This window comes from Accipiter gentilis, chromosome 10, assembly GCF_929443795.1.
Source record: "Accipiter gentilis chromosome 10, bAccGen1.1, whole genome shotgun sequence".
NCBI lineage: Eukaryota > Metazoa > Chordata > Aves > Accipitriformes > Accipitridae > Astur > Astur gentilis.
In genome coordinates, this window is record NC_064889.1 from 8,395,016 (window position 1) to 8,419,185 (window position 24,170).

The following is a 24,170-nucleotide window of genomic DNA, read 5'->3' on the forward strand; positions in this document are numbered from 1 at the left end:
CACTCATTTCTATACCAATACTACATAACACATTTCTGGTAAGATACAGTCAGAAGTTAACAGTTGATGAACTACTATTTGTGTTTATTGCTTCTTCGATTTCCTCTTTTTGCCTGCAGAAAATAATAAATCTGCAAAGAAAAGACACTGCATCTGTGAAAAAAATTGTATGGATACAGTGATGAGCAAACCATCAGTAGTGTGAGGGGTTGACCCTGGCCAGCAGCTAACACTCACTCCCCCTGCAACAGGACAGGAAGAGAATCAGAAAAGCAAAAGTGAAAAAAACTTGTGGGTCGAGATGAAGATAGTTTAATAACCAAAGGAAAGATGAAGGAAAAAAAACCAAAACAAGTGATGCAGAGTGGGAAAGAGAAAAAGCCTTGATGATGTGCAAGTACTGCTCAGCAATAGCCAAATCACTGGTGTAATATCAACCCTGTTTTAGTCAGAAAACCAAAACAAGCAGGAAACTAGCACCTTAAAGTATTACCAGAGTTTCACCAGTTTTTGGAACATCACAGATGGTGTATGGTTTAATTTTATAAAACTTTATTCATGGCTTCAAATGATAAAGCTACCTTTCTTTCTGTTATCGCTCTTTGCAATGACAGAATTTGTAACACAGTGCAACAAAAGACATGTATATTGTAATAAATTATATAGTTGTTTAATACTATGAATTAGGTTAAAAAGTAATTATTGACCATATGTATTTTACATATGTATTGTATAAGCAGATTACAAGAAATATGACTCATTAGCATGCTGATGGTGCTTTGTGCTATGAGGTTGTAAAGTTATGCAGTATTAATTGTTTAATCAGAACAGTCATCCTGCACACAGAGGTTCCAACTGCTAAAAAGTATTTACAATTCAACAAGGAAATAAAGACATTATGTAGCCACTGCAAAACTATTAGCACTATCTATTGCACAGCTTAATCGCACAGAGGCAAAACCCACCATCCCTGACCCCTATTCCTCCAACTGCTTTATTATACCACCACCAAGTGCCAATACAGAAATACAGAAGAAAAACAATGAGGATCTAACTCATGAGCACTAAGCTTACTCTTGGAAATAACTTCCTAGAGCAGATTTTAGGTGAGCTCTTCTGAGAGTATTATGCTACCATTTACTATTTCTTCCCTTTTATATTTATTTCCTTGAATGATACTGACCACAACTGCCTGTTTACACTTCACTGAATGAACTGACATCTGAAAGCCTGCCTGAGTTTACAATATGCAAGTGTTCAGGAATCAAAGAAGCCAAGTTTCATTAATAACACTTCTGATGCATGAATATCATTTACTCCAATGACATAAGTAGCAATTACAGTTGCTTACAAGCAACTATTTTGAAAAGTCTTACGTTCAGTTAGATTTTGCAGTTGTACATGCACTCAATTCAGAGGAATTATTTTAGTTTTAATGGTTTATAATATGTGAGCAGTAAAGTGTAACACAAATGAAATGAGATTTGGGTACCAAACATACACTTTCTTTCACTGTCAGGTGAACTTTTTCTTTTGAAGTGTTTCTAATAGGTAACACTATTACAATTCTATTTAGTTGTATTCAATCAAAGAGGCAGCATTCCCAGGTACCAGGTAGCAAATTATCATTTACAAAGCCCATAAGGTAGAATAAAATATATTGCAATAAAACCAGGCATACCAGCTATTGGTCATAACACCGAGCAGAAATTTAGTCCAATCTTTACCGAGATACACACATTCTTACTCTAAACAGCACTGCAAACCTGTAAAATCTCCAATACGAACTACATTACTGATGGACTAATGGAGGAAACTGCACTTTGGGCCATGCTCCCTTTTGGTAACACCAGGAAAAACATAGTTTGCTCCTCCTCTTTCTGCTCACTTGCCCAGCAAGAGATAACCGGAGAAATACTGGGGCAACCAATACTGAAAGATATACCTTAAGTTCTAATTAGGCTTATTCTTATTAATATGGGTCTTTCCATTTCATACTTTCCATTATATTCTTTTTTCTTGGAACTATCTTTAGTATTAACTATGTTACATATGTTAGTATGTTACATATGCAGGATTTTTCAAAGGCAACATTTACCTGCTAATACATCCTTATTGACACATTCATCCCACCTTTTTAGTAAGACTGATTTGAATCTAATATTGCTTTGTGCTAATAGGTTAATTGAAACTCTATTAGCATGCATATACAAAGCATAAATTAATTTTCCTTATTAAGTAACTACAATTCTCAAAACAGAACACATAATGTAGCTGAAAATGGTTTTGCAGACAAAGAAGAACAGCTACTAATTTGGAATATGCTTTTTTGCCATCCAGACAATTGATTAAAAAGATTTCTCTGTGGTGAAATTTTAGGCAAGTTAGGTTAAATGCAAAGATAAATGCAGACCAATAGTCTGTCTAGAACAATAGTGACAGACTAAGCACTTTCGTCAGTTCAGTGTTAATTTTAAAAATATATTCATAAACAAATTCTTGAAAATTATAACATATTTAATGAATATCTATTAATCCAAGCCATAATGCAGTACTGAGCATATCTACTAGGCTGCAATGCTCACTACTTTCAGCCATTTGTAATTTCACACCGTCAACTACAGTATGACTGTTGCCTTCCTTTAAACATACACATTTATCAAAATGTTTATAATTCATTAGTTCTTACATTTAAGTTTCTAAACCATATGCTATCACTTCTAACAAGAGAGACAGGACTGTAACAATGGCAAGGAAGGGGCAGTAGATATCTGCATTCTTTTACACATAATGAATATTATGGCTCTCCAAGGCTTAAGTACAGATAGAAGAAAAATACTATTGTCACCTAGATGGTTTATGTAATACAACCTGAAAGTCCCAAAATTTTTGTACTAAGTGTTTATAAATATTAAGATACAGAACAGCACGGGAAAATCATCCCCAGAGGCTATTAGGCTTCCACATAAAACCAAAACCATCAGTAGTTACCTCCACAGAATCCTTTAGTCACTTTAGTATCTAAAGTCTGTGTAACATAATTAAAGCAATTCTGGCACTCACCACAAGTGAAAGGGGCCTCTTCCATGAAACAACACCAATCAATCCTGACAACAGCACCTGTAATAAAGAGAGCATAGTCACCAGAGAGACATGGGGTTTATAACAGTGTCATTAAAAAAAAAATTAAAAATAAAAAAATTAAGTATTAAAATGAAGTTTAATACACAGTCATGATGTATATTTCCAGAGTGCTGGAAACAAACTGCTAAAAAGAAAATGTTTTCATTTTTTTCTCAATTAAAAAAAACCCAAAAAAACCAAAACCCAACAGAAGTACTACTAAGCTGTTTTAAAAACAAATTTCAATCCATCTGCCAGATCCAGTTAGTTCTGAACAGATCACAGTAGGTCTTCAAACATCTTCTCTCCAAGTCCAAAATGTTATCAGCACTAAATGAGAATAAATGTTTAGGGTAAATTTTCTTGTGGTCTCTTAGCATCATTGAAAATTAGCTCACAAAAAGGGGAGTATCAATAGGACAATCACAAAATCAGCCACAGTATCTGGCTAAATTAGCAAAAGGGGTTTTTTGTTTTGTTCCACCCAGCCACCTGAACAACGACACTACTTGATCTTATATTTGGAAAAGCCCACATATGTTCATTCAAAAGCTATATTTAACATACGGATACATTATCCCCTCCACTACAAGCCAAAAGCAAGCAGAATTCAGACCTTGATACTTATAAGCTGATCTTAGGTACTTTAAAATAACATGGAAGTTATAGCTAAGACACCATAAGCTTTACATACAGTTAAAACCAGAGGAAAATAGAGAGAAAAATTGGAGCAATAGGGTGAGGGATATTGACCCTGGGGCAGAAAAAAGAAGGTGGGGAGGAACCTTTTCATTAGAACATTTAGTTTAAAAAATAGTAAACTAGAATACAAATAAAATGCAGAGAAAAGAATGCACGATGTATTTATGTCATGAGTCTGCAATGCCATTTTTTCATGTCAGCTTGTGTAAAGAATTTGTCTAACAGTAACTCATATAAATAGCTAGCCTGATACAATCATTATGAAATCCTCTTGTGATTGCTTAGAATAAGCTCCAATATCATTATTGCTCTCTACAGACCTTTGATATTTAAAATGGAGGAAGCCCAGAAGCTAATGAATATCCTTTTCCATGAAATTATATTCAAGATTGGTTGAAATTCAATTGCCAGAAAGTCACCATTCCCACTATGTCATGCTTTACTAGCAATCTTTTAGGTGTAATAACAGTAGAGCATAATAATTAAAAATGCATCTATATCTAGCCACTACAGAAGCAATGTGCACAGTATGGGGAACCAGACTGGAAGCAGCCTGTCTACTGATGCTTGATGTGAATGTTGGAGAAAGAGCTGCTGGTTATACAGAGAAGTTGGGTTGTGGAGTGCCCAGTTTAAGCATTCACTATGTCTAGTCTGTGGACATTCATACTGTATGTTTCAAATATATGTCACAACTTGATAATATCCGCAGCTGCTGCAGTTGTTGAAAACATTATTCAGGAGAACAGCATGTTGGAAAATGCACCTTTTGATATTTTCTTTAGCAGCTATGCCATTAAAAAAAAACAACTCACGTGAGGTTTCATAATAGAACCTCGATGTTAGTTTTTAAGCCAAGTACGAACGCGACAGATGAGAAGGCATAAATACACAGTAAAAAGTGAACCAAAATCAGGTTATGGATACCAAAGGCTATACAGATAATCTCTATGTGCAAATGTGCATAGTTTGTATTCTACAGCATTTCCTACAGCATAAAAGCTACATACCAGCTATATACTTCTGGATGTTGGCCAAGCCAGGGAAAAGCTGAGAATTCCAATTTTGCAGTTAATTAAATTTGCTCACACAGCTGTGTTAGCTTATTATTGCTGTATGATAACTGTCTCTGGGCTGATAGTCCTGTAATGCGAAACTGCACTCAAGAAGGTAAAGTGACAGGGTTAGCTAGTCTGACTGCAGGCTAGATAGCAACATGCTCTCTAATTAAATAAATGGGATGGCTGAAATTGTGAAGTTATTAAAGAAAAATATTTTAGGAAAAATAAGAAATGGCCTTCCAAAACTGAGTATGTATTGATACATAAAATACTTATGCACAAGCAAGTATTTCTCAGTCACCAAGTTACATGTTCAGAGTCAAGATATTCTAGTGTGCTGCCTATGAGTAGCAAATCCTTACTTTCATTTACTGTGCTACCTTGCTGTTAAACCTCTCCCCGTCCTGTCTGACATATCTGTGGCATTGTGCACCCCTGAAGACGGAAGAAGGGAGCTGATCCTTTTTGTTCAGCTGAACTACAACTGCATTTGACCTTTACAGAGGCCTTGCAGGATGAAAGAGGTGCATGTGTTTTTGTTTGGAAAAGGAGAGCTTCATGGCACTCGCCCTACTGGCTCACCATGCAAAAGCTCAAGGACAGTCAGGCCAGTTGATAAATTCTCAATATGCACTGATGATAGGCACTAAAACTCTGTGTTCCGCCTGAATCTTTAAAATATTGTCATTGTAAGAGTTCATCTCAACAATGCTGTAATATAATTTTCCAAACCTCATTAGTCCCCAACATCACTGTAGTTACCCAAATGCTTATTTTGCTTTGAGATTTAGTTATTTCCAGTGCCAAGCACCTTCAACACTTTAGACCACAATACACACAACTATATAATTAGCAAAAAAGCACACAGAGAACATCACATACCAACATTTGTCAGAACACACCAAATGACTCTATCAAAATATAAACCTAAAGATTTCTCTTGGTCTTGCAGAAGACCAGGAACTTAAAAATAAAAAAAAAAACCAAACAAACCACCCTTAACATTTTGTTTTCTCTTCAGTTTTTGCTTCTTATAAATACAATGCCAATATTGATTAAAGTAAATAGAACCACACTTGGTTTATATACAAAAGTAAGAATTATTTGAAAAGTAGTATGTAACTTACAGGCCCAAAAGACCTTACAATAATCGCTGACACTATCCAATGCTTACTTCAGTGGAAGCAGTATGTAAACCACATGCTTGGTTTTACGAGATTAAGGGCCAAGAAACATAGGCACAAGATAAATGAATTATTTTTACACCAGTAATTAAAACACTGTCATTTCCTAAATATCTATAGCTCAACATTGCAATCTACACATCTTCTAATGTTTTTCAAAAATCACTACATCATATGTATGCTGTGCACAGGTTTTTTCTTTCTTAATAAAAAGTAAATTGAAGTTTGATGATTTTAACCACTTGCCTACTTAACTTTGGCAACATGGTTTGATTTCAGAGCCTGCATAGGATATTTATCTAATATCTTGGACCTAACTTCTATCTGCTGAATTACAGTGAACTCCCCCATCAAATAAATATGTAATAATAATAATAAATAATCAAAATAAATCAAAGCTACTCAAAATGTGTTCAAAACCATAGATTTGCCAACTTTCTTAAGCAGAATTCCTACAGATGTATGTACCTGCTGACTAAAACAACAGTGTTGATTCACAGAGCAAAAAATAAACAGAATACATCAGTGTTGACTTCTGCAGCATTAGAAATGCAATAACATTAGGTATGGACACCTTTCAACATGCATATGAAAACTCCATTATCATTATTGCAAGCTGTGCTCATGCATGAAAAAGATGCATTTACTTTAACAGGCACATACTGAGCCAAGACAAAAACAGAAGGTAAAATTACTTTCCAGCACAGGAACTATAAACAAAGGATTTTTTAAAAAGCCCTTGATGGTGTCTTTTCCAGCATTTTCAACCCTCCACACTCAGGTAAGTCTCTAGAAATTTAGAGGGCTCTGATTTTGAATATGGGAGAGATCAGATGATGCAGTCTCTTGATATATCTTAAACCACCTGCTTTGCTTTCCAAGTCTTCAACTCCAAAATGGTTATTGTACATAATACACTCTCTAGTACGCTTCTTTTAAACTTCTTTTCTGAACGACATAAAATGTATATTTATATAAATATTAATTTAGTTAAAACCACATTGAAAATACTGAAACACTATCAAGGTAAAGGTATTTACAGAAATGTAAAATTACTGATGTTAAAGTATTAATTTGTTTAATAAAACAAATTGTCTCTTTTTTTCTCAGTACAACTTGGGATCTTGCAACGCTTTTCTAGTCTAATATAGAGCATGACAGTTACAGGAAACACCAAGTTTTGTTGTCTATTTTTATTCCTACTTTCTTGTTCAGGCTGATACACCATATGTCAAGTCATCCACTCCTTTTCTGCAAATTTAAGGGTTCCTCACTTTTTCAGCTTGTAAACACGAGAAATTCTCCAGTCAGTGGATTCAGTTACCATTAAAATAAGCATACAAGTTGTTCCCATTAATTGCAGAAACTCCTTCTTAGCCTTCTTCTAAGATACTAAATAATGCAAATAGTGGCTATTGTTAGTTCCTGTGTTATCTGAATAAACAGAATCCATATCATAGCACATCCTAGGTATCTGCATTTCCTTCCAACCAAAACATATGACAATATGCATACGACATGTCAATTAAAATATATTGATATAAACTATTTTTAGAAAAAAATAGAAATATTACAAAATATAATTTAGAAATCTTTAATTGCCCTACTAAATGCATGGAGTATTCCTGCAGAGGGTGGGCAGGGAAGCCAATCCCAACTGTATAAATGAACTCTAGTAATAATGGAAATTAAAAATGAAATGGAACCTCTCATCTCTTTAAATCACCTGTAATATATTAACAGGTCAGGTAAAATTGATAAAGCAACATGAATCCTTTTATTTTGCAGCATAATAGATGCCCTCGTACTACTAGCAAATGCAAGTTATTCCAAGTGCCTTAGAAAAGGCAAAGTAGCAACATACTAAAGTAAATATCGGCACAACTACATAAGCAGGGCTTAAATGAGTTTCCAAAGTCACAAGGGTCCCATTAAGGGACAGGGAAAATAAAACCGCTAAGACGACTACTGAAACTCTATCTGTTCAGACAAGCAGAAAGAAAGGAGTCAAGGACTCTTAAAAACCCTCCTCCTTCTTTGGACTATGAAACATGGTAGTGGCTGAGCTCAGGTGCCCAGATAACCCAACCCAACCACCATAAAAGGTATATATACTTGCCTATATACTTGCCCTTCAGTGCCAGGTAAAGCCGTTCCTCGTCTGCACTGAGGAAATTGAAGGTTCACTTACATAGAAGAAACAGTAGAGGACAGTATATTGCCGAAGCTCTTAACTACTGGTATGGCTTTTTGAGAAAACATCTCTCCTTTGACAGTGAAGTCTGAAGGGAAAACCTGACACATACAGGTGCCCAGCAAGTTGGTCTTTGGAATCTCAGAGGGTGAATAACTTTGTGTACACATGTATTCATCACATTAAGCTTACCTCTATTTAAACACTAACCATGCAGTCAAAACTAACGGAGCAGACAACACCCATGCTGCTACTTGACTATGAATGACCAGATTTCAAGACTTGAGACCAGAATCGACAAAGAAACTGAAGAGATGGCAGTAGTCTTTGGAACCATGGTATGTAACAGCTACACCGTACTGCAGTGATCAAGTAGGGTTATTGAACACTATGAGTTATAAGAGCTTCATGGAATGCAATCACTTTCAGATAATGTCAATTTCAAGTGATTTACCTCTACCTGTATGTTAAGTGATACGGCACTACTTGCTGTGTACTAAAATAAAAAAAAAATAAGAGAAAATGCATAATTCTCATTACTCAGGTCTTATCATTTTTACTTAGTTGTTAATCAAACAGTTGTATAACAGAAGGTCTAAGGATGACCACAGATGTGCAAGGGTTCTTGATACCATCTGTGTGGCTCAGATCCAAGACTAAAAGATATACCACCTTCCTGGTTGTCGTGGTTTAACCCCAGCCAGCAACTAAGCACCACGCAGCCGCTCACTCACTCTCCCCCTACCCAGTGGGATGGGGGAGAAAATTGGGAAAAGAAGTAAAACTCATGGGTTGAGATAAGAACGGTTTAATAGAACAGAAAAGAAGAAACTAATAAAGATAATAAAATGACAACAGTAACAATAAAAGGATTGGAAAACACAAATGATCCACAGGGCAATTGCTCACCACCTGCTGATCGACACTCAGTTAGTCCCCGAGCAGCGATCCCCCCGCCCCCACTCCCCCCAGTTTATATACTGGGCATGATGTCACACAGTATGGAATATCTCTTTGGCCACTTTGGGTCAGCTGCCCTGGCTGTGTCCTGTGCCAACTTCTTGTGCCCTTCCAGCTTTCTCACTGGCTGGGCATGAGAAGCTGAAAAATCCTTGACTATAGTCTAAACACTACTTAGCAACAGCTGAAAACATCAGTGTTATCAACATTCTTCTCATACCTACCTCAAAAACACAGCACTGTACCAGCTACTAGGAAGACACTTAACTCTATCCCAGCTGAAACCAGGACACTGGTGAAATTCCTGCTTTTGGAAAGCATTGTGATTTTGACATCTAATCTTATTTTAAATTAGGATGGGTGCAGACTGTTGTTGGTTGGTTGGGTTTGGGTTTTTTTTTGTTTCTTTTTGGGGGAGTGGGGGGTGGGGTGGTTGGGTTTTTTTTAATGCCCTTTGTATTCTGATTTCTGAAGACATTTTGGACTTCCAATATGTCATTTCAGAATTACTTCATTATTTTTGTATCTACACATTATATACCACTTGGTGGTATTTGAAAGTATCTACAGCCCATGGAGGTGAAAGTTAGTGTCTAAAAGATAGCCATGATCTCCCTTGTATCAGACACCTCTTGTCTGAAAAGAGAAGGATGTCAAACAGCCATAAAAAGTCAACTTACAACAGCAAAGCGCATGCAAGAGAAGTAATACAACTCTCTGTTCAACTGCATCCCAACTAAATCCAATAGACACAAGCACCTTAATTAAATCTTTCAGCCTCACAAAATAAACTGGGCCCTTGAAGTACGAGCTAATTTTGTTCTCTCTTTAAAACCACAAGAAGGACCTTTGACCCTGGACCAGTTGATCTCAACTGGTTTGTTCCACACTGCATCACATTTGACCATAGTTTCCCTTGAACTCCACATTTCCCATACAATCCAGCCACATAGTATTTTTGGTGTGATTTCAGTTCAAAGTCTCATAAAAAAAAGCTTTACTCATAAACAAGCAGAATGGTTTTTTTAAAACATTAAGCCAAAATTGTGTGTGGTATTGCATTAGGCATAAATAAAAAGTTTTGGGCAATCTAATTATGTTTCTAACAATATAAATATCCATACATAATTTTGTAAGCAGATTTAATGAATCTTTTAAAATTAAAAGCCAGAAAACTATCTTGAGAAGTGTGATATGAAAAATTAACATGATTATATACAAGAACTTTGGTGACCCTACATGAAAAATAGAGGAGAAATTTCAATTATACATTGTATGACTATGATTACCAATAGACTTATGATCATAGAAGTATCAGCAAAATTTATATGGCCATTAGAGCTAAATTCATGTGTTTACAGATGTGTACGCTTATACTTTCAAAAATGTATGTTGTGAATGTACCTAGATAACCTAGAAACCAAACAGTCTATCTGCACATGTACTCCAGGACATACCAACACTGTCACTGTGCCAATGGGGAATTTTTCTTACCCCCCTAGACCCAGTCTGAAACTCTCATTTCAATTTACACCCATTGCCTCTTGTCCCTCAATGTGCTGCTGTAAAGAGCCTGGTATTAAGAACATTAAATAGGCACAACTAAAAAAAAATAAATAATAATCTTCAATTTTCATCTCAATCTAGATTAAAAGAGTAGGCTGCAAAAATATTACTTGTCATGCTTTCTTAAGAAAGGCTCTTTTGCTATTTTGTAACAGCAGATTTGTCAAGCTGGCGTGCAGAACAGTAAGACAAAAGGTAACAAAACAGGTGTCAAAGAAAGGAGTACTTTTACAAATGAGGAAAAATGTATACAGCTGTCAGTCACCTTTAATTATTCTTAATAACAGGAGCTGAGATGCAGTTAAGAAACCAGAAATCTCTCCTCTTCACAATGTCAGGACTTGCAGCTTTCTAAAACTCAGATTTCATTTTCTCCCTTTCTCCCAACACATTAAGGAGAACAACTGTCAGTACCATAATTCTTCAGTGAGTCCAAAGGTATGCTTACATTTTGATATTGTATTTAATTTGCTGTACTCAAAGTGGAATAAACAAAAAACATTGTATGTTGGTATAAGTTTCTGTATCATTATTTTCTAACATTTTTCTAATGCTTGCTAGAATTTTTCTATTTTCTGTTTATTTGCTCTGGAAAATAAGAAGCCTTGCTTAGGAGGTCTTAACGTTAAAACAAAGTTTTGACAGGGATGTCTTATGCAAAAATAACTATCTACACTTCAAATTCTCATTTTGTTGTCATTCTCCAGGCACTTTTGATTTGAATGCATCTTTTTAAAGAATATGCCTATGAGGAAAGGTTGAAGCAAGCTGGTTTTACAGAAAAGAAGACTGAGATAGAACTTAACAGCAGCTTCAAAAATAAACAAGATTGTTACAAAGAAGAGATTGATCAATTGTTCTTCAAGTACACGAAGGGCTGAATGAGAAATAATTGATTTACATTTGCACTAACAGAGATTCAGGTTGGACACTAAGAAAAACCTAATGCTCAAGACATTTCAACATTGGTAGAAGGGGTAGGTTACAGAATTCCCATCACCAGAATTTGTTAACAACACATGAGATAAACATCCATCAAGGTGGGCCAGGCAGAACCAGGCACAGCACAAACAGGCAGATGCGCAAGGCAGCTCAATGGAGAGAGGAGAGCAGTAAGCAGGCTGCCTAATTTACTCTACCTCAGGAGGTATCTAGTGCTCTCTGTCAGCAAAGTGCTACAGCAACTGTTTCTCTTCAGAAGTGCCTGAAACCACTGACGCTTCCAAGGTTTTCCTCTCTCCTCTACAGAAGCACAGGCTGCTGCAAGGTTTAATTTTGCCAACTTGGATGTTCCTGGAAGGACAAAGTTCAATTGTACCTAAACAACGAAAAAGTATTGATATCCCAAACTGCCTTTGGGTCTAGGTGTACCTCACACAGAGACTAAATCAACAGCTTAAATATCTTCAAGGATGACATTTCTGTGAAATCTACAGTAGCCCTTGTAACAGGTAGATGATTATTTAACAAAATGCAAGTATTAAATATTGCAGGAGTAGTGTCACAAATATCGCATACTCAGAGATGACAAAAGTGTGACACATTAGTAGCAGAGTACAAAATCTTCTTATGATAACACTCCCTGCAGCATCTGCAATTCATTAGTGCAAAATTATGGTAAGAGAAATACAAGCTATAGGAAAAAGAACTATGACAGCATGGGAATTAGCTAAAAGGGGAGTAGAATAATCTACCAGTAATGTTACTCTCCATTCCAATTCATGGAAAAATAGCAAGGATGAAAATTTATTGGTGTGAGGGTGGTGGGAATGTATTAACAAGTATCAGAAGAAAAAAAAAATAATTATATATATATATTTCCAGATGCATACACACACACAAACTGCATGGACAAATACAGAACAGTAGCATGATTTTTGAATGGTCTTTCAAAAAAGTCATCCTAAATGGTGGGTGCTGATAAAAATCATACCATTCCATCCCATTCAAAATATTGCAAAAATCAGTTATAGACTAAAGAATTTTTAAAACAGTTAATATAGCTATTTATTCGCAGATTTGCAAACTGACTTGTCAGCATGCAGCTATCACTAGAATCCAGGGACCATTCTCTTGTTTAAAGACTACATCACTATGAACACAGAGCACAAGTACCACCAGACTGCGTAACCACAAGCAAAAGATCTGTACACTGCAAGATAAATACAAGCAAATCAACAGCAACCAAAACCCCAACAAATTAAGCACAGTTTAGAGCTATTTTCTAAAAAGATTCAGTATGTTCCAGACTCTCAAACACTGCATCATAGTTTAGTCTCTCTCATTTACCCACTGTGAACCTAAAACTAATCTAATTCTAATTGCCATGGAAACAGGAGCAGAGAAACAAAATCCCTTGGTGCCCCACAAGAACAGGACAGTAAAATTACCTACACATTGACACAGCTACCAGAATGCATTAACAGTACACAATTTTTATCTCATTGTAGGCTCTAGGGTGAGCTTTATTTGTTTTGTCTTTGTTTTCCTAGGAAATATGCTCCATACCCATCAGAAATCTGCTTGTTTCACATCCATAGTTTGTTTATGGAAGAAACCAACAATTATAAAATTACAGTAAACACTAAATATTTTTGTAGAAAAAGGACTAATCAACAAATGGTATTGTTTCCTGCAACATACAGAGAAAAACAAGGGCTGATAGAGCACATATACATCAGAATAATATATTTTCTTATTATGAAAAAAATCATACATTCTGTATGTTACTCTTCCAAGTGGTTCAGATCTGTTATGTTCAATGTCACTACTATATGCAAACTCTATTAAAAGCAATGGACAGGGATTTAGATAAGATATTAAGTACAGAGCTGGTATGTCACTGACTCACAATACAGTCTGAATTCTAATCTGTTTTTTATTAAACATATTCACAGAACACACTATTACATTATTTTATATGTCCCATAATGTAATCCAGGAGTATTAATAAGGCACACAGACGTCAGCATGACAGTATTTAAACAGAAAGGAAACTAAGCAGTTTGCAACCAATCCTCCATGCTTTCAAATTTATTAGATCATTTATGAATATACTTGAAATAAACAGATGACTGAAGACCTAGCCAATACATGCTGCTTCATAGGTGAAGAGCTTTAACTCAATAAGACCTACTGAGATGTTGTAAGAGATCACATGAGAAGCTTTTTGCGGCAATTTCTGTTTGGGACAATTCTCTAAAACTAAAATGAGGCTCCCCACAGAACTTAAGCAACACCCTTCCTCTAGAATGACCTATCAATGAATCAAAAAAACAATACTACTTTTTAGTAACACTACCAGCAACACTATTTCATAACCAATTGCTGTATATTTCATATTGTTCAAAGTGAAAGCTAAAACAAGTAATTCTTTAAAAAATAACTGACTGAAGAAATTTGCTGCCCATACATGCTACTCAACATCTCTACAACATCTCAGATTAACTCTGAATAGCTTATTGATCCTTTGAAGCAGGAAGGTTTTACTGAGGCAGCAGTCAAAAGCCTAATTAAAATGCAGTGAACCAAAGAAATCAGTGAAATTAGAAGCAGTTTATCCAATATGATTGATCTGTATACAGGTATTGTACACTCAAGTGTTAATGTTTTCACAACTGAATATTTATTTTTTTGGTCTTTATGTGCAGTCCATAGGATGGATTACAAAGGTGATTTCTATAAGGGAAAAAAACCTCCAAGCCTAAAATTATACTGAATTTCCTTTCCCAAAATACTGGTACATTTTAAATTCTTTGTAATTTCATTATACTTAGACTTCTTCAAGGGCTGACAATGTGAAAACTTTATCTTGACTCCAGTAACAAAAGATTCCATGATTCCTCCATTACAAGTGCAAAGATATTACCCAGATATGAGGGCTTCACTTCTACCATGTTGCTGTGATGTGTCTTTAGATATTTTCTAATCTGTTTTCTCACTAATCTTGACTTGTATCATTGACTCAGTAGAGAATATTATTCTAGAAGTGTTGTTTTCCAGTAGCGTTAGGAAATCACTAATCAGATTTTTGCTGCTGGGCTCTTCCAATAATTATAAGAATGAAGACTGAGATTGCTTAAGATAAGTGAAATGAGATGATGGCTCTTTCAATTACTGACAGTTTCTCAAGGGATGAAAGCTGAAGTGCATTGTAAAGTGATCTAAACATCAAGAGTAACAGTATTTTCTTTGCCTCAAACTCAGAAGTTTCCAAATGCAGATAAAATGCAGTGCTTCTGGATATCACTAGTACACCACAAGCATCAGTCCTGAGCATGACACTGTCTCATGTTTTCACACTGTCTCGCATGGCATACTCCCTGAGAAGCCAGCGCCTCATGGCTTAGACAAGTGTACTCTTCGCTGGGTAAAAAAACTGGCTGGATGGACAAACCCAGAAGGTTGTGGTGAATGGAGTTAAATGCAGTTGGTGGTGGGTCACAAGTGGTATTCCCCAGGGCTCAGTATTGGGACCGGTTCTGTTTAATATCTTTATCAATGATCTGGACAACAGGATCGAGTGCACGCTCAGCAAGTTTGCAGATGACACCAAGTTGGGAGGGAGGGTTGATCTGCTTGAGGGTAGGAAGGCTCTACAGAGGGATCTGGACAGGCTGGACAGGTTGGCCGAGGCCAACTGTATGAGGTTCAACAAGGCCAAGTGCCAGGTCCTGCACTTGGGTCACAACAACCCCGTGCAGCGCTACAGGCTTGGGGAAGAGTGGCTGGAAAGCTGCCTGGTGGAAAAAGACCTGGGGGTGCTGGCTGACAGCCGGCTGAGTATGAGCCAGCAGCATGCTGGCCTGCATCAGAAAGCGTGGCCAGCAGGAGCAGAGAAGTGATTGTCCCCCTGTACTCGGCACTGGTGAGGCCACACCTCGAGTCCTGTGTTCAGTTTTGGGCCCCTCACTGCAGGAAAGACACTGAGGTGCTGGAGCGTGTCCAGAGAAGGGCAACCAAGTTGCTGAGGGGCCTGGAGCACAAGTCTTATGAGGAGTGGCTGAGGGAACTGGGGCTGTTTAGTCTGGAGAAAAGGAGGCTGAGGGGAGACCTTATCACTCTCTACAACTACCTGAAAGGAGGCTGTAGTGAGGTGGGCGCTGGTCTCTTCTGTCAGGTGGCTGGAGATAGGACAAGAGGAAACGGCCTCAAGTTGTGGCAAGGGAGGTTTAGGTTGGATATTAGGAAAAAAATTCTTTACTGAAAGTGTTGTCAGGCACTGGAACAGGCTGCCCAGGGAAGTGGTTGACTCGCCATCCTTGGAGGTATTCAAAAAGAGAATAGACAAGGCACTTCAGGACATGGTTTAGTGGATATGGATGATGGTTGGACTCATGATCTTGAATGACTTTTCCAACCTAAATGATTCTATGATTAGTGACTCACCTCAGGGCCACACTACCAGATAAAGAAAAGTTTAAGGATGCACAGACTGAGGCTACAGATAGAAGGGGACAGGGCAAATATTAAATGGTCATAATAAATACACACTCTCCAACCTTAGCCTACTGACTTCCGTCACACTCTTGGTGAAAGCCATCTACACTACTGCATTTAGCACCCTTTCTAAAGCACCCTTCCCAAGCATCTATAACCACGACAAACTGTTAGTCAGCATGTCCAAAACGGTACTTAAGAGAGAAAGGATAAATAAATTTTTATAAGCACAGGTTTAATATCAGGATGGATAGATGCCTTCCAAACAGTCTGACAACCCAAGGGTTCTAAAGATGAACTTCATGTCTCTGACAACATGTATCTACCTGGTAATTTTTAAAATTACTTTTCTCAAAGGCTCCTACTATTCTAGAAAGTATATTCAACGTAATTTAAGTACTATTAATTAGCTGACTGAGTATATCTGAATCCTACAGTGTTTGTCTTGTTTAGACTTAAAAAAATTTTTGTTCTTAGACAATCAGTATAAGTAATACTTAATGAACTTACATATTAACAATAAGAAGTCTTCTTGAATATCAGAAACTCAACTAACATGCACCTCAAGGTTAAGCTGTTAAATAAAACACGGTAACACAAGAAATCCTTTAAATGGCAGGTAGCAAGGACACCAGTAAGACTCATTCCAAAGACTTTGCTCCAAAATCATCAAGTTTATGTGATTCTTACAGCTTCTTCCCTGACAAGATAACAGAGACTCAATTGCAACTTAACAGGATTTAAAGATACAAATGCACCTACTTTCCCTGAAGCCAGGTAAAACTCTTTTTTTTTTTTTTTTAAATATTACCAACCCCACTGTGTTTTATTAGCTGAATAGCTAGTACAAACCACTAGTCATCTCTGGCCTTCATAAAAACTCTGTCTCATGTCAAAAAAATTGATACAATAATTCCATCTTTGTTGCTCTGGTGCTACAGTGCAGTAACTACCTCTGGACATAAAGTAATACATTCCCTTTTAATCGCTATGGCTTCTGTTATAAATGGTTACATTTTTTAAGGATAAATTCAAAGCTCACAGAACATGTCAAACCAACTGTTTTAGAGCCTGATGCTCATTATTTACTAACAGTGTGATCCTGCTTAATGTCTCTCAACTACCACCTGAAGAGAGTAATTAAAACCATACACCCATCTATCGATTGGCTTCACTACTGAGATGTTTCTCATTCATGTCAATTGTTACATTGCCTTTTTTTTGTAAAATGCATGGACACCTGCTTCAAATTGAACTTCATACATTTTACAAAATCTACAGCAAACTTCATGGGGTAATGGAATCTAGTAACTACAGGTGTGGATTATAACCAAAACTCAAATGTTTCATAATCCTACTACAAGCATGTACTCTCATGACAACAAAATATTTTATACCATTTTAAGGCTGTCACTAGACACATACAAGTGAGAAAGGCTTTAATATAACCCTTGCTTTCTAGAGTAGTTTTAGGAAATGCAGTAAAAATTACTCTCATCTCCCATTAATTGGTTCAAGATCAAAACCTAAATCTTCTTTCAATTTGGTTTTACCTCAAAATACTCTGAAGACTGCAAGCTGCCTAGCTCCTCATCTATTTAGCCATTTCCTTTTCAACTGTATAGAGCTCTATACACTGACTCCCACCTACAGTTTTATTTCATCTTCCTTTTCAAAGAAGCCTCACTGAAAATAGCCTTCAATTTTTCTTTTCTACTTTTTATTCGTCCTTTCTCTGTTCACACCCATATACAAATATGTGGATATAAACAAGAAACACAAAATACTCCATGTATTCCACTATGATTCCCTCCTTTAAAAAGTGTTATAATGAGATATATATTTCAAAAATATAAACATATTTACATGTTTATAATATATGTACAGACATATAATCAATATAATCAATTTTTATCCATAAACTTTACGAGACAAAGTTATTAACAAGAGTTCTGTATTTAAGAAAGAGAATCATATGTGGGTCCTCAAGCACAACCACTACATAACCGGCTTGTTTCTTCAAATTTACTAATCAAGAAGTATGAGAAGGGGCAGATTTAGCTACTCTTTAAATTAGATGTTTATATTTAACAAAGTTTTGTGTGACTTGTCAATCTTTTAAACTTTCAATTTTTTCTGTGCATCCCCCCTGTTATTGTGTCAGGTGCATTTTTCTATGCAAATGTCCTTGTTTTTTCCCAAGTTTTTTTTTCTTCTTAATTCAGAAATAGCAAACTAATGCACTCTTTTTTTATCTTTTTTTCCTTTCTCTCTCTCTCTTTTTTTTTTCTAATTAAACTGCAGAATCCACCAGCGATCCAAGTCATTCTGGGTTTTTGCTTAACTTTTACAGACAATACTACAAAAAATATCCAGTATATTAATCTATACTGTGTTAGATCAGAATACCTCTTTCCCATAGACTACAACAGCAAGTTTCATGTTACCTCACCAACATGAAATGTGCTTAGCACCGATACTATGCAGAAACACATCAGTTTAATTGGGTACATCTGTACTATGACTAGAGAATGTTTCTCAACACCTACCCCCCAAAAGCAAATCCTATTTCAACTGTTTTCTGCTGAGACAAGATCAGGAAATACCTCCAACCTGGCCCTCTCCAGACTGGATGCCACAGAATGGAGATCCAGGTGCCATCAGCAGCCAGTAACAACTGTATTACATTTCAGCCAGGTCCCTGCTTAGGATGCTCAGAGGCCTGAACTCCTGACACTTAGCCTGTCAGCAGCAAATTGTACGACTGAAATCATGTTTATACACTGTTAAAATGCACTAAAAAAATAATGTAATGCATTTAGAATAATTAGAGCATTAGTTCTATTCTTAATAATTCTCATTAATTATTATTGAAGCCATAAATACATTATTTTAAACATGCTGCATACAAGGCATAAGATGGCTGCTGTGTGACAACCCCTGAGACTGATTTTTATAAAAATCTGTTTCTAATTGGTTTGGAAAGGAACAGCAAAGGACTTGGATAAGTAGAAAACAGTGTATCAGTTCAACAACTCAAACCATCCATGAAGTTCTACAATGCAGCCAGAAGAAAATGAGTTTTCAGTGACATCCTGTTGTGTAATGAAAGCCATCAAGCTCACAGAAGAGAATGCACATTATTGTAATCATCTAGCTAACAGAGAGGAGTTGTTCTCGCACCAAGCTCTCTGGTAGCATGCCAACATGGACTTACAGCTTAAGAGTGCAGAACTACTTTGCAAAAGCATAGTTGTTTTCTAGTAAAATCTGACATACGACATGTCCCCAAAATTCAAGCCAAACATTAAGCAAAAATTAAAACCATCAACAAAAACCCTCTAATCAAAATCTAATTCTGATATATAGGTTTCTTAAGCTGTCAGCAGGCGAAAGATTTGGGGAGCATGTGACACACTATTTCAGTGATTTTAATGCAACGTATTATTTGGCCAATACTAGTCCAAACACTGAATAAAGCATAACCTTACTTCCAAAATCAAAACCGAGAGCCATTTTAGGTGCAAGGGGAGTGGGAGTGGGGAAACAGGGAATCCTAGAAACATAACAGAGCAACTAAAATAATGTCTCTTTTCACTCCATAAGAGATTCATCAATGTATAACACTATAAACTCATTTGAACAAATTATAAATTATCATAAATAATGTCAAAATACACAAACTCGGAAACATTAGACAGAAATTAATCTTCTACAACACTGGTTACAAAGTCAAGCTGAATCATCAAATTCAAACTTTTTCCATCTTGATTTTTGGAAATAAAGCAAGAATAAACCACCAATATTCATATGAGACCTCACCTCACACAGACCCATTTGCCAGATCTTCTGGTCTGCTTTCTAGTATTATTTAATCTTCCAGAGGTTCATGCTACTTTATATTTCCAAAAGAAGACTGAATGAGAAGGATCTCAAGTGGACTTCTGGGCTAGCCAAAAAACTGAGTCTAAATTAACTCAAGTTTAGATGCAAATGTTAAGCCTGCTCAAACTTTCATTAAATTTTCACACCTTTGCACTGCTATCTGCATGCCAACACCCTCTCAAGTTGTTTTTGACACCCTGGCAAACTCGCAGCTACTCAGGTTAATGCTGCAAATGGCCATTCAGCCACAATTCACTCTCACTTAGCCTACAGAAACCCTTGCTCCACCAAAAAATTAAGTCCCAGGAATCCAAAGGCTTATTCCAACCTGACTCTAAGGGCAGGACTTAAATATAATGGGCACTTTGTGTCAAGATTAAGAGGAAAAATACCTTGTAGTCTTAAAAAAGTAGTTATGCATTTTTACATTTACTACTAGATTCAAACACTTTATTCTGAAAATTTGTTCCCAGAGATTACACAGAATCATTCCACAGCAGAACTCAAACTGCAGAAACTGCAGTTCCTTACTGCATCATATAATGGGCAAATAAAAGCTACATTATAGCTCTGTATTGTCACAGATGGAGGAAGCAAAAATCCAGAAAAAAATGATTCACATTGCAATGTTAAGCAAGCTTGCTTAACAAGAATTACAGATTAACTAGCATCATGTATGACCTTTAGTGATGGATCCACCACTGTGACCAAAAATTACAGTTTAAATTAATTTCACACAGTACAGCCACTCACATATAGGCATTATGCTGACAGCATTAGATTGTCACTGTAACAAAAGCCACTTCAATTCAGCTTCGTTAAGCTGAGCAAATAATGTCTTGTGCATCTCATTTACAACTCACATCTTATTTACAAGGGAAATGTATTCTTCCAAGGAAATAAAATTCTTACTGTGTACATGCCATAATCACAAAGAAATCTACAGAGCTCCAACAATTCTATTGCTTTCCCACACCTTATATAAAAGCTTTGCTTTTCTATCCTAATGAAACAACATCTGTATCACCATACTACTATGTTCAGAGAAAATGGGAACAGAATTGATTTAGGTTAGGGCTAGATTAGGACGTCTTCACTTTTTTTTTTTTTTTTTTTCAGTTCTCTATTCTAGTAATGAGAATCGTTGAACTCTCTGGAGAACTCAGTGGCAGAATCTTTAAAACACCTTCTAAAGTATCTCATGAGAAATTACAATAACCTCATGTAATAGTCCCTTGGGAGACAGTCCTGAAGGGCAAAGGGGTCCAGGAAGGATGGACATTCTTTAAGTAGGAAATCTTAATGGCTTAGGACCAGGCTATTCCCATGCGCTGCAATACGAACTGCCAAGGAAGACAACTGGCCTGGCTGAACAGGGAGCTTTTGCTAGGACTGAAGAAAAAAAGGAGAGTTTATCATCTCTGGAAGAAAGGGCAGGCAACTTGGGAGGAGCACAGGGATCTTGTTAGGTCATACAGAGAGGAAATTAGAAAGGCTAGAACTCAATCTGGCCACTGTCATAAGAGACAACAAAAAATATTTTTACAAATATGTTAACAATAAAAAGAGAGCCAAGGAGAATATCTATCCTTTAATGGATACAGAAGGGAACATTGCCACCAGAGATGAGGAAAAGGTTGAGGTACTTAACGTCTTCTTTGCCTCAGCCTTTAATAGGGAGAACAGTTATCCTCAGGGTAACTCTGCCCCCTGAGCTGGAAGGCAAGGATGGAGAGTAGAATATACCCCCCATAATCTAGGAGGAAATAGTGACCTGCTACGCTGTCTGGACACTCACATATCTATGGGAACAGATAGGATCCATCCAAGAGTACCGAGGGAGCTGGTGGATGTGCTTGCCAAGCCACTCTCCATCATTTATCAGGAGTCCTGGTCAGCAGGGGAGATCTCAGAGGAGTGGAGGCTTGCCAACGTGACGCCCATTTACAAAAAGGATCAGAGGGAGGATCCTGGGAACTACAGGCCTGTCAGCCTGACCTCAGTACCGGGGAAGCTTATGGAACAGTTCGTCTTGAGAGCATTCACATGCCAAGTCCAGGACAAGCAGGGGACCCGGCCCGGCCAGCATGGGTTTACGAAAGGCAGGTCCTGCTTGACCAACCTGATCTTCTATGACCAGGTGACCCACCTAGTGGATGAGGGAAAAGCTGTGGATGTTAGCTACCTAGATTTCAGAAACGCCTTTGACACTGTCTCGCATGGCATACTCCCTGAGAAGCCAGCGCCTCATGGCTTAGACAAGTGTACTCTTCGCTGGGTAAAAAAACTGGCTGGATGGACGAGCCCAGAAGGTTGTGGTGAATGGAGTTAAATGCAGTTGGTGGTGGGTCACAAGTGGTATTCCCCAGGGCTCAGTATTGGGACCGGTTCTGTTTAATATCTTTATCAACGATCTGGACAACAGGATCGAGTGCACACTCAGCAACTTTGCAGATGACACCAAGTTGGGAAGGAGGGTTGATCTGCTTGAGGGTAGGAAGGCTCTACAGAGGGATCTGGACAGGCTGGACAGGTTGGCCGAGGCCAACTGTATGAGGTTCAACAAGGCCAAGTGCCAGGTCCTGCACTTGGGTCACAACAACCCCGTGCAGCGCTACAGGCTTGGGGAAGAGTGGCTGGAAAGCTGCCTGGTGGAAAAAGACCTGGGGGTGCTGGCTGACAGCCGGCTGAGTATGAGCCAGCAGCATGCTGGCCTGCATCAGAAAGCGTGGCCAGCAGGAGCAGAGAAGTGATTGTCCCCCTGTACTCGGCACTGGTGAGGCCACACCTCGAGTCCTGTGTTCAGTTTTGGGCCCCTCACTGCAGGAAAGACACTGAGGTGCTGGAGCGTGTCCAGAGAAGGGCAACCAAGTTGCTGAGGGGCCTGGAGCACAAGTCTTATGAGGAGTGGCTGAGGGAACTGGGGCTGTTTAGTCTGGAGAAAAGGAGGCTGAGGGGAGACCTTATCACTCTCTACAACTACCTGAAAGGAGGCTGTAGTGAGGTGGGCGCTGGTCTCTTCTGTCAGGTGGCTGGAGATAGGACAAGAGGAAACGGCCTCAAGTTGTGGCAAGGGAGGTTTAGGTTGGATATTAGGAAAAAAATTCTTTACTGAAAGTGTTGTCAGGCACTGGAACAGGCTGCCCAGGGAAGTGGTTGACTCGCCATCCTTGGAGGTATTCAAAAAGAGAATAGACAAGGCACTTCAGGACATGGTTTAGTGGACATGGATGATGGTTGGACACAATGATCTTGAATGACTTTTCCAACCTAAATGATTCTATGATTCTGCAATATTGAATGGATTAAGCTCAAATGTGACCATTTTCCAACTTCATCACACACTGTCAAACGCCTTCATTTTAACAGATGACGCAGGTTCAGTGGCAAAGAAAACCAAGTACACAGTACATCAAACTTGATTATATTTCAAAGTCTGGCAGGGCCTCATTGGTTTGTTCTACTTGCCTCTGCCCACAAAAAAACTCACAAAGCAGCTTTGAAATTACCATCCCAGTAAGATTCCCACACTCTCGATGTCTGTGTTTCTGCAGCATGGCTGACCACAGACTCAACAAAAGAGTAACATACTGACTTTCATAAAAGAAGCTATGCCCCTACTTTAGTTGTCTCGAAATTTTTCATTCATTAAGACAGGATAAACTGAAAACAAGACAGGCAGATTAATACCTGCAAGTGGTTTAGGACTATCACATTTTACACACACTGACAGACATCCTAAAAAAAAAAGGATGGTATTCCAGGACATAAGGTATCATCTGTCTTTTAAAAAAATAGTGCTTCATTTTACTAAAGTTAAGCTTGTAATAAAATGTAATATCTGTTTCTAGAACTATCTTCCCATGTTAACTGCCCAAAGTTACCAACTGAGAAGCAAAAGTTTTATTCTTAAGCTGCAGAATGCCAAGAGACGGACCTCTTAAAATGCTTCTCTGGCCAGCAGCTTTTCTTCGTATACATTGACAAAGTTGACAGGAAAACAATTACAATGATGGTTGTCCTGACATAAAGCCTTCAAAAGTATCAAAAGTACTT

General features: G+C 37.6%; 1 protein-coding gene across 4 annotated transcripts in view; it reads right to left on the bottom strand.

Moving 5' to 3' along the window:
- Positions 1-24,170, bottom strand: part of ENTREP2 (endosomal transmembrane epsin interactor 2) — a 179,865-nt gene that overhangs the window by 109,166 nt on the left and 46,529 nt on the right. For all 4 annotated transcript variants that reach the window (XR_007507562.1, XR_007507563.1, XR_007507561.1 and 1 more), the window contains exon 2: positions 3,064-3,120. Coding sequence is in view for 1 of the 4 variants with exons in the window: in XM_049813334.1 (XP_049669291.1) it covers positions 3,064-3,120 (57 nt within the window). In the remaining 3 variants the exon portion in view is untranslated. The remainder of the gene's footprint in view (positions 1-3,063; positions 3,121-24,170) is intronic.